Consider the following 17065-nt stretch of genomic DNA (forward strand, 5'->3'; position numbering starts at 1 on the left):
TAAAAAGTAGTATTGTACTGGCCAACGTACTATGTAACCTGCCTCATTTATCAACAAAATTTGCAGGAAAAGATCGTCTCACAAAACGTAGTTTACAACGCCGACAAAGACAACAGCTTTGCTGGTAGCATCCCTAATGCTACTTGACCTGACCACCACATTATACTTACCCGCAAAGCGACATGTCTTGGAAGAGATGAAATTTCATCTTTGCCATCAGCTCTGACGCGGAAGAAGCCTTCATATCCTGTGTCTATGATCTCTCCTCTTTCAATCCTCTGCATGATAGATATGGAACTATTTTAAAGTTGTTCTGTTCATTTCTCAGCATAGAAATTGAGATTATCACTCATGATTCAACAAAGGCCGCCTTCACTTGAAGGTTTGAAATAGTTTCCATGTTTAAGAAAAACTTAAATCAGTCAAGAAGACTATGAGGAGTAGAGAATGATAGTGACTATCAAGCATTTTTCTTTAAATTGTTGGGTCTTTGCAGCTGTAGCCAACTCTCTCACCTCAAAGTATTCCTTGGTCTTTCTTGCGTCCACAGCAACACTATGCCAAGCATCAAACACCACACGTAACAGTGAGATTGCCAACACTCTCCGGATCCTTGTTGATATCACTGAAAAAAAAAGTATCCTAGCTTTTACGGCAGTTGGTTCAATAATCTTGAAAATCACAACAGCGAGCAAACAACTCACCATTCTGCCTTTCTTTTCTCTCTGAGACCCATTCCTATGTGCATCATCATATCATATTTAGTAAAGGATCAAAAACATGAAGTGCCGGTACAGTGACTTCAAAGCCTGCATAACAGGCGCTTTATGAGCGGAATTTTGCGAGAAGCGCAAGACGAGGGGAGAAGAAAAAAATCAAGCCGCGCTCGCCTCAAGCTTCGCGCAAAATGCCGCGTTCGCCTCGTTGGCTCATAAAGCGCCTGTTATGCAGGCTAGTTCATAGACGTTGTTTCTTTCTTTCTTCCAAGTAATTAAAGAGAAAACAGAAGGTTTGCGAACAGGCTAGTAACATTTCGTTATAAACAATAATTGTATTTATTCTTCCCAGTTAGCTTGCAGTCAACCACTCATATTCATGGCCGGTATAACCTCACTTACTCTAAAATTAGTTGCAATAGCAACAGACCTGATTGTGTCAGTGGGTAAAGGCCTCCGTGTAACCTGTGTGGCAACTACAAAAAGGGTAGAGGGAATCAATAGTTCCACCTGAATTAATGCCAAGCAATCCCTCGCCTGCGGACACAGACGTATTTCCGGTCGTCGCTTCTCTTTTTGGGTGGAGGGAAGCAAAGACCGGAAATACGTCTGGGTCTGCAGGCTAAGCCGATCCCCTAAGGACGCACAAAAGCCAAACAACAAATAAAACTACAGCACTATCAATTTCATCCACATTTTGGCAAATTAATTGAGCTAAGTATCTAGAAAATACTGAGGTTGCAATAAGGATACAATCCATGACTGAAGATGGATTCTCTGAACTCTCTGCCTGTGCCACAATCGAGCATTTTCCATCTTTTTGGCCAACAAAGCTTTCTTTCTTTTCATGTGTTTATGATAACGCATCCAGGCACTGTTCATAGACGAACAACAATAACAATATTCGAGAAAAAAACCCCATGCATGGCGGTTACAAAGATAATCATCGTAGGGTTTTAACATTTAACACCCTAACAGCGCAAAAACGTCAAAACATGTGTGGAGACGTACAAGTCACTTTTTCCGCGCGGTACTGGGTCCGAGTTTACTTGGCCGAGTTAATCTCGGACCTAGTTAGCTCAGTTGAGTGGGGCGCAAAGTGAGGCGTGGGCCCGAGTTTGTTCGGGACATACTTTGGTCGGGAGATGTTCGGCAACGGTCTGCCCATGGTCGGAACGTACGCGGCTGGCTATGGCTATGAAAGCAATAGTTGTTGACCCGTGTATCAAGTATTATTAATCTATTCACTGAATCTTATATGAGTCAACCAAACTCAATTGGCTCGCTTGTGGGACAGCTCAGGTCGTGTAGGACGCATGCACAGTCTACCATTGGATGATCATTAGGCCGATATTCCTCCTCTAGTTCATTGCATCCGATATTAGTGAACCTATCTCAAACCACCTACATGTGCGACTACGAGAGTACGCATGCACACTACAGTGGACTTGCAGTTTATTAGTTTATATATGTGGGAAGTGTGACGTCATAGATAAAATAGATTAATGGTTAATGGCACCTGGCTTATGACGTTATAGGTGAAAAGAGCAGGTTGTATCGTCTTGCCAATTTTTTCCCAAACCTTAGCTGAAATTTGTCCCGTCATTCCTTTAAGATTAGAATCTTTCTGAGTGTCTCAACTTTATCACGTAAATGGCCGATTATTGGGTGCTTATTTCTTATCAAACCTCCATCGAGTTACGATCGCGAGCAAATAAAGCATTTTTGTCAATTTTATCAGAGAGCATTTAGCTGTAAGTTTAACAGAGATCGACACAAGACAGTGGCTTGTTCTAAATGATTTAATGGCGAAGAGGGAATGACCAGCTTTTCAAATGATTTAGAGGACTTGGAACGAAGAACCCAACTATGTGCAAAAAATGATGTAAATTAAGATGACGACGAGGACGACGAGGATAATGACCAGAACGAGGGCGCGAGTAACGAAGGAACTGACACTACTAATTTGGGTCAAATAGAGGAAGAGTGCCGACGGACTATCTCGGACTACAGTAAAAAAGGGCGTATAAGAACCTAGATTTTAAGAACCTGCTAGGCCAATATTGTCCATTTAGACCCCTTTTACATTACACCCCTTTTGCTTTAGCCTACAATTTTCAAACAGGTTCTTATTTTGAGAAATTCAGTCAAAGACTGAATACACAAGTTTGATAGAACAAGCTCTACCAGTTAGTAAAATAAAGATAAAATCAATCCATATAATGTTGTTTTAGTTCTGTTTAACTTGCTCAGCTTGGTATAACCTTTATAAATTGCTTTAATATGCTTTATTAAAGGGATTTTCATAACATACTATGCATGCAATACCAAAAATAGGCAACACCCACTAATGTCAAACACACTATTTATTTTTAAAAATAAGAACCTCTTTAAGAACCTAAAGTAGCCTAATTTTCTACTTAGCACTTTTTTTCTAAGAACCTTCTTAACCTCGCTTGGAAAAACTTACGTTCTTATACGCGGGTTTTTACTGTATCTCCTATCTGAAAGGGTATTCTAATATCTTTACTCTAAAAAATTTGAGTAATCAGAAAGCTACGGTGAATACAGTTAAACTACAAGAAGAGCAAGGTTATGCTGAATGCGGGGTGAGATTAAGGAACTTCTATTTATCAAAGTTATTGTGTATTTATCCTTTTCTTTTCGAAGAGAATCTTAACTGCTCTCTCACCTGAAGCAGGACGTTTTAAGTTTTCCATTGTACAAATTGTAGGCTTTTTGGTACATTTCAGGAGTTGGCTGAAAATTGAAGGCAGAAAATGTGCACTATTCAATTCACAGTAGACAGACTACAAATTATAGTAGTTGCTAAAAAAATATATCTACGTGTCCCAACTGTTCATCAGTAGGATGCCTAAAATGCGTGCAATTCCACAATTGGTTTCGGCTCCATTAAATCCTATACCAATTGCAGAACATTTTAGGAGGAGCCACCCACCGTGTGAACACAGTCGCGGACAACACATATAAGTGAGGAAAATAACGCAAAGCAAAACTAAGACGTTATTAAACGAACTAAATGTACACGTAACTTAAATAAATAAATAAATAATGCACGCGCCCAAAATTAAATTGCGCGCGCACACGTACCAATAGAGACTTTAAGATCCAACGACGCGACGGCAATGAGAACGTCGCTTAAAAAGTGAATTTGCGTTCTTTCAGTCTTTATCGCAATTATTCCTACCCACTTACTTTGTTAAATGTAGGCGAACCCTCCTCGAGTTGAATTCCGAAGCACCATATCCAAGTACAGAAAGAGAAATAAAATTTCGTCGTTGATTTTTTACGTCCTCCATAAAACGCGAAATTAGGCATGTTCACGTCGTAGTCGTACAAAAACGGGCAGAGAAATGTACAAAAACGTGTGGTGCACGTGCAAAGTTGTTGTTTTGCTTATTAAACTTATTGTTTTTTTGACGTTCTTGTTGCCGTCCGCGTCGTTGGATCTTAAAGTCCCTAATATACAACTAAAATAAAAATCCAAGTAATAAATAAGCAATGTAAGGATACGATGGTGCAATTTAAGCCTGGATTGCTAATCTCATCTCCCGAAGGGCTGCACAATACTTCTCGACGATAAAACCATGGCGATTGACGAATTTATTAAATGAGTTCTGAAGTCGATTGGTTTCAAAGCCAGTCTATTCATGAAGTCAACTTTGGACGTGTAGCATATCTCACCAGTTGAGATATGTAAACACAGTAAGCTGGATTGGCGGGAATGTTGCTGTCCATGAGGAAAGTTGACAATTCGGAATGCAAAGTCATCTCTCTTATCGTAGATGCTGATACGGAAAGGTGTGGTTACGTCGCCAGTCTTGATATTTGTGTCGAGATAACACACTTCAGTAGATGATGTGGATGTGTCCTTAAGTTCCAATTCCGACAGGTTAATCGCGCTGATGCAATTTCCAAAGTTCACATTGTTAATACTGAATAAGTCGTCGATGTTGCTGAACTGGATGGCTTTTGTAATGTCTTGTTTCATTGTTTTGACCATAAAATCGTACTCAAAGGTATGAAGGAAGAGATCAGCCAAAAACATCAGTAAAGGTTTATAGTAGAGTGAAAGGGGAGTTTAGTGATATTGTTCTGTTAACACAGACAGGTGACCGAGACGTTAAAACATTTGAAGACAAGTCTTAATTTTTTCACTCAGGTCACTTACGGAGCTTAAGCAACCACGACAACAACAGCAACGGAGAGTATCAAATAATAATTGGTTTCATGAGCACTGCATGGAGAACGTAAACACAGGACGACAATATTCCTTTCTCTTTTTAAATTGGATAGCGTACTTTATTAAACATTTAACTCCCGAGAAATTAGCCGATTGGGCAAGGCTAATTGAATGCGACAGAGTTTGAAAAGACGCGCATTCATTTTTTTATTTCCACTGAAGGTTTTACCACCATCGTCGTCGTGGTTCGGCTTAAGCCGGTCCCTTGCATATACCAAAATAAAATTGGAAGTAAGTGTCTAAAATTAACAATCAACAATTATCAAATAAAAAGCAATTTACCTGAGAATTTTCATCTTCATAAGACCATAAAAAATCCAAGACAGAGGCCTGGACAACCCTGTTTTTAGGCCGGAGTTTTTCATCTATGAAGGAGTCCCATCTTAGATCATCCAATACGTCTTGATAAGTGGTGATGAGCTTTAATTTATCGAGAATAAACGCTTGTGGATCATCAGGACAGTTGATAGCCAATGCACTTACGATGGCCTACAAAGAAAATTGCTGTCAAGTTTCGCCTTATGTAAGGTAATCCAAGACAGTCTTGGATTTTGGTCCTGCACACTGTTGATTCCGGATTCCTTATCAGTGGAACTTGGATACCAGATTCCAGTGGTTAACGGGATCCCAGATTTCTTGAGCTGAATTCTGGATTCCAAAGCCCAGGATTCCGGATTCCCAAGCAAAAATTTCCCGGATTCCGGAATTCGGATTACCTTACATGGGGCGAAAAGTTAGTCAAAAATGGAGTTCTGTCACTTCCGCTATCATGAGGTATGATCAAACAAAGCAAAACTACAGAATATTACTTAATTAATAAAAAAGAGGTAATGATCAGTTACAAACGATTAAGAATGGCTAATGATGAAAAAGAGTATCGAGAGATAAAATGACAATCCCAAAAATTAAAGACCTGTACTCTTGTAAGTAAGTGAAACTCGCTTAAAGCAAGAACAAGGTCTTCCATTCTCGTCACAAAGAGCTGAAACAGACACCGATTCTCTTGAATTTTCTCGAAAATTTCTCACATTCACTCTTCACACTTTTGTTCTCACCGAAACCTGCCCCTCTCTTTCTCCAACGTTGAGCCACGCGTACTTTGGAGCACTGAGACGACTGTAATACCCAAATCAACATTGGAGAAGGACAAACGCGAAAAAGTGTTTCAAGATTTTTGATAAGTATTGCCGGTCAAACGCCGTATTTCTTAATCTGAGGCTGATCCCAGTTGGACTCCCTTACGGCAGGTAGCAGAGAACCCTGGGGACGAGGTTGGGGACTGCCACGCAGACGTTCTCATAGCTTTGACACGCGTTCCTACCCCACAAACGTTCGTGGGGAATGTTAAATTCTGTATTTTAATGTTTCATCGCTACGATGCTACACGATTTCAACAAAAACCGAACATGTATTTAACAAGCTTCTCTGGAAATCACAACTCCAGCAACCCAACACACATGGCATCGTGGGACGTCTAATACGTACACTTCCGGTTAACTTAAACAACCTAAACATCCAGTTTAATATACTACATCCCTCCTTTGTGTCTTTTTTAGAGCATAATGGAGTGTCCAAACTGAAACGAGAACGAAAACTTAAATACTAGATAAAGAAATCAAATTCAGTTCCTTATAATGTTAATGTCATGGTACAGCTATAAGCCGCTCCACCAGTAACAAAGTCCAGTTATGCCTTTGACAGTTCATAGCCATCAAATCGTTTAGGACGTCTGGATCACTTTCAACAAAGTGCGGTTTTGACGTTCTACCTCTTCATTCGCCTGGGGCCACAGAGGGGGAGTTGGTCGGTGTTCTATCCCACTTTTACAAGGAAGGCTTTGAACTCCTCTGAAACGAACTGAGGACCGTTGTCTGTTTTAAGTGTGTCGGAAACCCCAAACTGAGCAAATATTGGCTTGAGGCTGTCGATGACCTTTGTGCTCGTAGTTGACCTCAGGATAACTACTTCAAAATATCTGCTATAATAGTCCACTATAACATGTAAATTCTCTCCAGAGGGTAAAGGACCCATTATGTCTGGAGCACAATCTCGCCATGGTCCACTTGGTGGGTAGGCTCGTGCCATAGGTTCTGGAACGGAATATTCACTGACAGCTTAACAGCCATGACAACTCTTGCATAATTTGTCTGCAGCTGCATCTACCTCCGGCCACCACACCTTACTACGCAGTCTGCACTTCGTTTTCACAATTCCTTGATGTCCTTCATGAGCCATTTTCATGACATGCTCCTGTAACACTTGGAGAATTACAATTCTCCAACCACGCAGCAGTAACTGACCATAAGAACACATTTCATTCTTCAAATGCAAATAGGCAGGTACATTACAAGCACTCCAGTCTACCGTACGTACACATTCTTTCACAAGGCTTATTTCTGGGTCTTCTGCTGAAGCTCTCTCGATCTCGGAGGGTGTCAGAGCACAAGGAATGCTATTCCCAACTACGCTGCGAACATGGTCATAGTTTTCTCCATCACCACAGGGTACTCTACAATTCAGCTTTAACAACGCATCTGAAATGTTGGTCCTTCCTGGTCTGTAGATGACCTTAAAGTCATAGGCTTGCAAGCGGAGAACCCACCGTTCCACAAGAGCGGAAGGATTTGATTTCGATGAATATCCGTATTCCAGTGGCTTATGATCTGTTTCAGTATTTATTGGGATTATTCATTCCTACCTACTTACTTTGTCAAATGTAGGCGTACCCAACTGGAGTTGGATTCCTAGGGACCATATCCAAGTTCAGGAAGAGAAATGAAATTTCGTCGTTGCTTGTTGACGTTATCCATAAAACACGAAAGTAGGCATTTTCACGTCGTAGTCGTATAAAAATGGCGAAGAAATGCACAAAAAAGCGTGATGCACGTGCAAAGTTGTTGTTTTGCTTATTAAACCCATTGTTTTGTTGTTGACGTTCTCGTTGTCGTCTTGTCGTTGGATATTTAAGTTCCTAATGTTTCCAAAATGTTTTCTGCGAAACAAGAGGAAGTGTTGCCATTTGACGTTTTGACGTAGGTATCACGTGGACACGCATGCTCGATGGAAAAGCAAACAGTTGCTCGCAGTGGTTTCTCTCCCTTGGTAGCGTGGCGTCTGGCCTGGAGTAAGCACTGCTCGCATGGTACGATGCTCCAGGATTTCAACATAAACCGAACATATACGCAACACGCTTCTCTAAGGCTGGTTTCACTAGCGACGGAGTGGGAGTCGGAGTCGTAATCAGAAGTGTAGAGCTTATGATCTACAATGGAGGACAAAAGAACTTTGCATTGTGTGAAAAAGCCCTTCCAAGTAATTTTTACATAGGACTATGCTCCTAATGACTATTTTTTGACCAGCTTTGGGTTCATCTCTTCGTCCCCCCACTCCACACCCAGCAATGATGTGGCCAAAAGAAGCAGTCATTTCCAGCCATTTGCTCAAAATTCAACTCTGTTTGGGGTGGAAGGGGAGGGATCGCTACTTTTACTAATATCTCTGAAAAGGCCTCAACACTTTTGACCTCCATTGTTGTGAGAACAGCGTTCCGATCCTGCTTACGACTCCACCGCTTTCGTTCCGCCTATGATCTAGTGAAAACCAGACTGCCAGAGTCGAAAGCAGAAGCCGGGAAGAACTAAACCAATCACAAAGTGTGGGAACGTGCATTGCGATTGGTTTATCCTTCCTCTTCTGCTTCCGACTCCGAAAATCTGTTTTTCACTAGATTATAAGCAGAACGCATGCGACGGAGTCGTAAGCGGAGTCGGAAGAAATGGAAAGGCTCTAATTCTTCTGACTCCGATTCCGTCGCGCTTATAACTCTGCTTACGACTCGGATTTTTGATTTCACTAGGCCATAAGGCTCTTACGACCCCGTCGCTGGTGAAAACCAGCCAGTAGGCATCCCAACACCAGCAACCTAGCACGCATGCCATTGTGGGACGTCTAAAACATATACTTCCGAACAACTGAAAGATCCGGTTTAATACACTACAGGGAATATATATAACTTGGCTGCCTGTGGCGCAGCCCAGTTTCTGAAATGAGTTTCATTTTTTTCTCGGGGGGGGGGGGGGGGTACTTCTGGGAAGTTGTAGTGAGGGTGTGCCGTCCAGCCGTCCTAATCTTTACACTATTTCAGAGCAATATCGATAAGGTTAATGTAACAGAGTACACCCGGGGATTTATGTCGTCAAAATGACGCTATCAATTATTAACTTAGTAACGATAAGCATGTTAATCGAAGGCAGTCATTAAATGAAGATGTGTTTGAAGCTTGCGTACTGCGCTTTATAATCAATATGCAACGATGAGTATCTTTGTGGTTTTTCTTCTTCACTATTTGTTGAAGTTAAACCTTCTGATGAGATTTTTCCCTTCCAAAACGTGATTGCAAATCTCTCTGTGTTTATGGCTAGAGTGTGTGTATGTGTACATCCATTCGATAAAGACGTTTGCCAAGCTATCATTGGCACTCTTTATCAGTGCCATTTTCAAAAAAGGTAGGATGGTTCGCTTTTAAGGTTTCTGTTCTTTTTACGTTGAAGTTTAAATCGTTTCAAATGTGACGGCCAATGTCTCTTTTTATCTTATTGCGATTCTTGCCTTGCATGTGAAAGGTTTTCCTTACAGGAAAGGAATGTCCTGGGGAAATTGTGCTCATTGTAGATCACCGCGTCAAAAAAAATGTATAAATATATATAACAATCTAGTCGAAGAGCTGGATTATTTGGTCCAAGACATTTTATTGCAAGATTTTTAACCGAAACACAATTAAATTAAGCTACAGGTACAGCTGCATGAATAACGTGAAATCAATTATATCTAGCCATAGCGAAACCGTAATTAGCAAATCTACAAATTCTGATAAAGATAAGAAAAATTGTAACTGCCGAAAACCAGACACGTGCCCCATGGATGGAAACTGCAACCTAGAAAGCATAATTTACCAAGCGGAAGTCACTTCACAACCAACTAAGGAAACCTACATCGGACTTTGCGACACTTCATTCAAGTTAAGGTATAGGAATCGCACGAGCTCATTTCGCAATGAACGGTATAGAAACGGAACTGAACTTGGCAAACATGAGTGGAACTTGAAAGATCAAAACATTCAATAGAGTGTTTTCACATGACGTCACGGCCGCCATATTGGTATCTGAAATATTTTGAATGAATAATAAACATAAATAAAGTGTACCTTCTTCTGAGGGATGTCAAACTCCTTCTGAGGGATTCCCTTTACAAGTAAAAAATAAAAACCTCCTTCTGAGGTTTTGATCCTTTATACTCTTAGGGACTGGTCAAAAAGTATGGGGGGAGGGTAAGCCTGAGAAGAGAGGGGGTGGGTCATGAGGTTTTGAGCCTTGTGTAAGAGGTGGGTCGTGCAATTTTCAGCAACCCTGAGGGGGTGGGTCACCCTATTTTATTACATAGATAGGCACTAACTATTAACGAGACAGTTGACCACACTTGTTATATAAAACATAGCCAGCTGGAATCATTGCTAAAATACTCAAAAACCTGTTGTGCGAGAAAATGCAAAGAGTGACAGGCCTCACATCTTATACTGGCATGAAACCCTTTGCTAACCTTTTTTTGGTTCTAACGAGCATGTCCTTTAATGATTTTCCTTTTTTAATTTGTAAGGAAATAATTGGTGGTTCTTTAAAAAATTGCTGAAGTTTCGGCCGTGAATTTAACAGTTGGGTGATGTAAGTTTGCTTGTTCAATGAAGGCTTCGATGTCTGGTTTACTCATGTCCCATAGGGAAAATATATTGCGTATGTAGGATTTCCAAACTGTTGTTTTAAAGACGGTTTTGCTTAGAGTTGTTGTTTCAATATATGTCATGAAAATGTTGGCAAAGAAATCAAAACTGCTGTCTTTGTGCCCACTGCAGTTCCATGGTTTTGTAGGTAGTACTTTCCATTGAAGTGGAAGACATTTTCTTTGAGGACTATTCTAAGCATTTCCGGCAAGTAATGAGCAGGAATGGGTTGTCTTTGTAAAAATTTTCATATGCTTTGTGACAGAAAATTTCAATATACCCTCGTTTTGCGGTATATTTGTGTCAAGACTCATAACGTCCATCGAAACAAGAAATGTTCGGTTTTTCACATTTGTCTTTTCAGTGAAAGACATGAAAGGTATGATTTCTGTGATTTTGATATTGGTTGTAGCAGTGTATCAACAAATTTTGTCAAACACAAAACATGGTTTTATTGGATTATCAAGAGGAAACCAAACATTCATGTTTTAACAAGGGGGAGGGCCATGGAATTTCCAACCTTGCTTTAGGGATGGGTCAGTCATTTTTGTGCCGAAGGGAGGGGGTGAGCCATATGTTTTTTATCAACCACTTTTCCAAATGCTCCGGCCCACCCCCCCCCCCCCCCCTATACTTTTTGACCAGTCCCTTAGTATCGAAATATTCCGTACGTTTAAGGAACAGAAGAGTTTAAAATAATTTTAATAACATTTCCCTTGCCGTTCGAAGTTCTTTATTCTTAAATTCTGTTAGAAATTGCAGGTCCGTCGACGAAAGTTGATCGTGAGATGCGCCACTTTGTCTCACGAGCCGAAGATTGTCGAAGCAACTCTCGTTTCTCGTCCTCCTCGATCACCTCCTTCTGAGGGATTCTATCTAGCCATAGCCTCCCACGCAGGCATTTTAGGGGAGCTCGTGTTTCGACGAAATACGAGCTCCCCTAAAAAGGCCTGCGTGGGAGGCTATAAATCTAGCCACAACCTACTCAATTTTCTTATTACGAAAGCCTTCCAAAAGGGTACAATGTTGTCACGCAATGGTCAGCGACAAGCCTGGTGGCCTGAGTGTGTGCAGCCACCCTCTAACCCATGAAAGTTGGCAGCCCAGCTAAATTCGCCTTTAGGCGATTCTTGTTCTTCCTTGTTCACGCGTCGCGCTGGAAGGAAACGGCTGTACGGAGCCCTGTTAGTGCCATACACGCGCACGTACAGCATTATATTGGGAATGTATTCTTGTTTCTTTATGGCGAACACTTTCTTACCCTTGGCGCGACTTTTTTTCTCTGGCGCGACTTTTTTTTACTGGCGCGACTTTTTTTCGAGGGCGCGACTTTTTTTTCACTGGTGCGACTTTTTCTCACCGGCACGACTTTTTTTTCGCCGGCGCGACTTTTTTTCGCCGGCGCGACTTTTTTTCGCCGGCGCGACTTCTCTGGCGCTCATTTGTAGACCGCTGCTAAATTTTATTGCGGGCTCAAGTTACGAACACGTGTACTTGTGAGCAAGATGGCTGACTCGGTTGACTCGGCTGACTCCGACCTGAAGAAGGTAAGTAGCATGTAATTTAGTTCTGAATACGGCCGTATTCCTAAAGGAATTACGAGAATGAATAGCGGGAAGGTAGCTAGTCTTATTATTTCGCTATTTTCTCTGTTGACAGAGTAAATTGTGGACCGAAACACAAAATAACAAGCATGATTCTTACTTTATTTTTATACGTGACAAGAAATTTCAAGTATAGCAATACTCGTAATTAATAGATGTCTAGTCCTGTATTAAGGTCCAAGGCAACTTCAGAATACCCAGCCACTTTATTTACATGTGCCGGTGTGCTTTGAAAACGAGGTATATAACAATAGTTGCTTTTCTTATTCAATTAGATGCTATAAATAAGTGACCGGGTATTCTGGAGTTTAGATCTTACTTTGTCGGTGTAAAATCATGTAGTGAGGTGTTGAACCTTGGGCCAGTTGATTTATCAGTTGGCACATAAATAATGATTATATGAAAAAAATATTATTATGAAGTGCAGTCTGTGTTAAACAATGCGAAGTTGTACTTTCAGTTTTTGTCATAGTGTTGTTGATTCACTTACAGGTTTGTAACTATCTACGACAACGAGGAGTGGAAGAAAGGGTAGTAGACAAATTTGAGGAAGAAAAGGTTAGCATAATTTTGGTTGTTTTATCCTGTTTTATACCTAGCACCCATCCAGGCCGCCTAAGCAGGTGCCTGTGTGTTGTCATAGGCAGCTAAAATCACTTGCTAGTCAATTGACTTTAGCTGGCTACTTTTGTGTCACTTTGTGTCACTTTGTGACAGGTTGTGTGACTTATTATTAATATCTAATTAAGGACTGCATGATTAGCCAGTCAATTTAATTACACGTGATTGCACGACCCAGTTTCTACAATGACACGGGTCAGACCTCATGGACGGTAGATGTATGATTCGAGCGGCTCACAATAAACGTTAAAAGTTGAACGTCTGTTTCTTACAATTTTGCCATCAACAACAATATATTTTTGTAAGGAAAGAGAACCATTGCTCAAACCATCATGGCTCCTTACTATGTCTTATCAGCCCTCCCTAACAAAGTTTTGTACTGATCAATAACATAACTCAATCTCCCCTCCCCTTCACAAACACACACCCAGACAAGGTCTAGATTTGACATCATCGCAAATGTTAATAGACTCCCACAATGTACCACTGGGGCATTTTAAAGTACTGACTTCTTTTGCATGTAATACAAATTATGACTTTATTTCACATTACAACAAGAGCCAAACAGTGAAGGCCGAAGAAGAAATACCCCTATGGTGTTGCTCTCCTTGAGTTAATTAAAAAGCTGTCACAACAAAATAAACTACATTCCCCTTTTCCTGCTATTTCAATTCTAAAAAACAAGAATAAATTACATCTCCATTGGAAAAGAGCATTAATATACTAATTAACTTAAATCTTCTTATCCCAGATGGATATTTCAGCAGTCCTAAATGCGAGTGATGATGTCCTTAAAGATATGGGGCTGTCGACAGCAGGGGACAGATTAAGCCTTCGTGGCTTTTGTAGCACCGCTCAAGAGAAGCAACACAAGGAAGAAAAGGAATCCAAAAGACGAAGACTCCTTGAGGCATTCTTGTCTTCAAAGAAAGATAGGTCGACTAAGCTTACAACTGCTTCAGGCAACCAACAGCAAAAGAAAAAGCTTGAAAAGGAAAAAAAAAAGTCTAAACGAGTACAAGTTGGATGGAAACACTTCCGAGAGGAGGTTGAAGACTATGTTCTTGTACCTCTGTCTAAGGGAGGTGGCAGTAGGTATGCAACCATGCTGTTATCAAGTAACAGAACAGACATTATGAAAGTTTGTAAATCCATCTTCTTCCCTAATGGAGTGTCATATTATGGGAAAACAGAAGACATGCTATTTGCTATTGGAAATTTTCATAATGACCAAATGGGTGTTACCCTGGAAGTGAATGGGAAAGAGCTACCTTTCAATATTGGAAATTACATAGAGGCTTTTAAATTGAAAGATGTCAGGCTATACTTGTTGTCCAAAAAGATGACAACTCTCAGTGATGAAAGTGATGATGGCTTACCACCCATGATAATGAGTCATGACACCAATTCTTCTGAAAGGGCTTGTACAGCTGGTACTTCAATTGAGGACAGACAAGATGACAGAAAAGGCCTGATTGGTACAACAGAACAAAGGGAATCACTTAAAAGAGAGCAGGACACCGAGTATGAACTTTCACTAAAAGCAGACAAGCAAAAAAGAATCTCCCTTGAAATTGCAAATGCTGAGGCTGAACACAAGAAAAGAGTTCAAGAGGCACGAGCTGCAAGAGTTTTAGCAGAACCCAGCACAGAATTTCTCACTGTAAGGGTCCGACACCCTACAATGGGAGTATGCTCTCGGCGGTTTCCAGCAAATAGTCGAGTGGCAGTAGTATATGATTGGGCTGGTTCTTTGACTCCAGACATAGTGGATTTCACACTCTGTGACCCTGTGGGAACACCGCTGCCACCAAGTAGTGAACTAGAGGATAGATGTACCTTGGTTATGGCTACTACTACACATACACCATCATTGTGTGAGTCAGATGATGACATTCAATTCATGGGATTTGGAGATGCAAGTAATGGTATTAACACAACACTGCCAGACTGTGAGTGCAACATGGAAGGAAGGGAAATAAATACTGACGTGTAAGTAACTTAAACTTCCACTGCCAATTTCCATATAAATAACAGTCAGTCATGAGAAATTGTCAGACTGAAAATTTCCCACTAATATTTCATTTTTTTAACACATGATGCTTGGGCACTAAAAGGGCTCAGTTTTTATCAGGAAGTAATAAATTTATGTCTAAAAGTAAGGAACATTAAATTGGTCTTTTTAAGTAAGGAAAACGTAACTGCAGCATTGAACTTCCTTATACATGTTGTGGAGGAGCAGGGATTATAGTATCTACATGTATTTCGTGTGGTGTTATCCTAACAGGCATAAATGTAAGAAATTAATATCAAGGACAGACTTTCAGCGTTGCATTTACAGACAAGGAGATATATCTCAGAAATCTGTTTCATAAAGACAATATTGTATAAAAATTTGATTGCTCTACATTCTTTTCATTTTAAACTTGAACTTGATTGTTGTGTCACAGGCACCCCTTTCTTGTATGATGCTATGATATTTAAATTCAAGTTTTAATTTATATGTTATCCACAGTCATTAGAAAATATTGCCTATATACTCTAATGAGGGGCAAGAGGACCTTAAATAAACTACCAGACTTATGTGGGGAAGTTCCCTTATTTGCAGGTAGAATTATAAATATTATAATATATATCTATTGTGTACTCTTGACTTCATACCAATCACTGTGATGGTATTTGTTTACTTTTATTTTACTAGGCCCATGACTCCAATGCAGTTGGACAATTACTACGCCTCCATTCTGGTAGAGCAACCTGGAACTACATGTCACAGGGAAAGTTATTCGTCTGACAGTGAAGGTGACGTTTCTGCAAGTGAAACCCACAGTGATAATGTCCCAGCTGTTACTTGTTCTCAAGTGAAACCAGCACCTGAAATACTGAATGAACTAGCAGCCCAGATAAATGCTGATTGCCTCACCAAATTCAACATTGCTCGCAATTTCATATGGGAAGGAGCCAAGAGAGCAGTTTCCCGCAAAGTATTTTCGCCAGCTAACAAGGTATCTGTTAAGTTCACTGATGACACTGGGATCAGTGAAGGTGCCATCGACTGGGGTGGCCCCATGAGAGAGTTCTTTACGCTGATACTACAATGCATCCATGATTCTCAACTTATGTGTGGTCCGGAGAGCTGCAGATTCCTGTCATACAATGTAAAGTGTTTAGAAGATAATGACTACTTTGTTGCAGGACTGATGATTGCAATGTCACTCGTGCATGGGGGACTTGCACCGCACTTCCTATCCCCTGTCATGTTTCAAGCTCTTCTCAGTGACCAACCTTTGACAGTGCCATTGCAAGATGTCTATGATCATGAGCTGAAATCTTCTCTGAAATCTCTGATAGACTGTGACACTGTAGAGAAAGCAAAGAGCTGCACAGTTGATGGCAACTTGTCAACTGTTCTTGAGCTGGCTGGAACATTGGCAATGCCAATACAAACCCTGGATGATGTCAAGAAAATGGTTGCAGCAACTTCGCAGTGGTTTGTTCTCGGGCGATGTAAACCAGCCCTTGAGAGCTTCCGAGAAGGCCTCTCAGCCCTTGGCGTACTAGAAGCAGTCAAGAGATATCCTGATAGTTTCAGGCCATTGTTTTGTGATGTACCCGAGAAGCTGACAGCAGAAAGAATGGAACAATTGTTCAGGCCTACGTCAAGCCCTGTTGGTTCTTCAAAGGCATTAACCGAGAGTCTTGTTTTGTCCAGATGGGGTGATTATCTTCAGGACATAGAAGATGCGGAAGATTCTGACATCACCTTGAGTGACATTTTGTTCTTTACCATTGGCTGCAAAGTATTACCACAACGTGCGTTACCTGTCACCGTTGAGTTTTTGCATGAAGGGTTGTCAAGATTTCCCACAGCAAATACATGTTCAAACATCCTCCGTCTTCCAGTTGTGCATAGTGATTATGAAAGCTTCAAAGCTGATGTTACCTTTGGATTTCTCAATGCACGGGGTTTCGGTACTGCGTGACAAGGAAGGTGCAGTGCAGTTCAAGCCATTTTTGGACAACTGGAATTGGAAGTTGCTGGGCCAAACAGTGCATGTTTATCAGGTCGCTTTTTCTGAAAGTTAAA

At 40.8% G+C, this 17065-nt stretch overlaps 2 protein-coding genes across 2 annotated transcripts in view; one reads left to right on the top strand and one right to left on the bottom strand.

Moving 5' to 3' along the window:
• The window catches only part of LOC140922195 (F-box and leucine-rich repeat protein 13-like), a 38607-nt gene that overhangs the window by 13591 nt on the left and 7951 nt on the right, over window positions 1-17065 (bottom strand). Inside the window, exons 2-7 of the mRNA XM_073372171.1 lie at window positions 5263-5469; window positions 3409-3476; window positions 1470-1590; window positions 705-738; window positions 516-625; window positions 171-278 (exon numbers count right to left, since the gene is read on the bottom strand). Of these exons, the coding sequence (XP_073228272.1) occupies window positions 171-278; window positions 516-625; window positions 705-738; window positions 1470-1590; window positions 3409-3476; window positions 5263-5469 (648 nt within the window). The remainder of the gene's footprint in view (window positions 1-170; window positions 279-515; window positions 626-704; window positions 739-1469; window positions 1591-3408; window positions 3477-5262; window positions 5470-17065) is intronic.
• LOC140923487 (uncharacterized) lies at window positions 12113-16961 on the top strand. Its single transcript, XM_073373572.1, has 4 exons — window positions 12113-12300; window positions 12850-12915; window positions 13730-14970; window positions 15680-16961. Exons 1-4 carry the CDS (start codon window positions 12259-12261, stop codon window positions 16959-16961), a joined length of 2631 nt encoding a protein of 876 aa, XP_073229673.1. The 5' UTR covers window positions 12113-12258.

This window comes from Porites lutea, chromosome 13, assembly GCF_958299795.1.
Source record: "Porites lutea chromosome 13, jaPorLute2.1, whole genome shotgun sequence".
NCBI classification, from domain to species: domain Eukaryota; kingdom Metazoa; phylum Cnidaria; class Anthozoa; order Scleractinia; family Poritidae; genus Porites; species Porites lutea.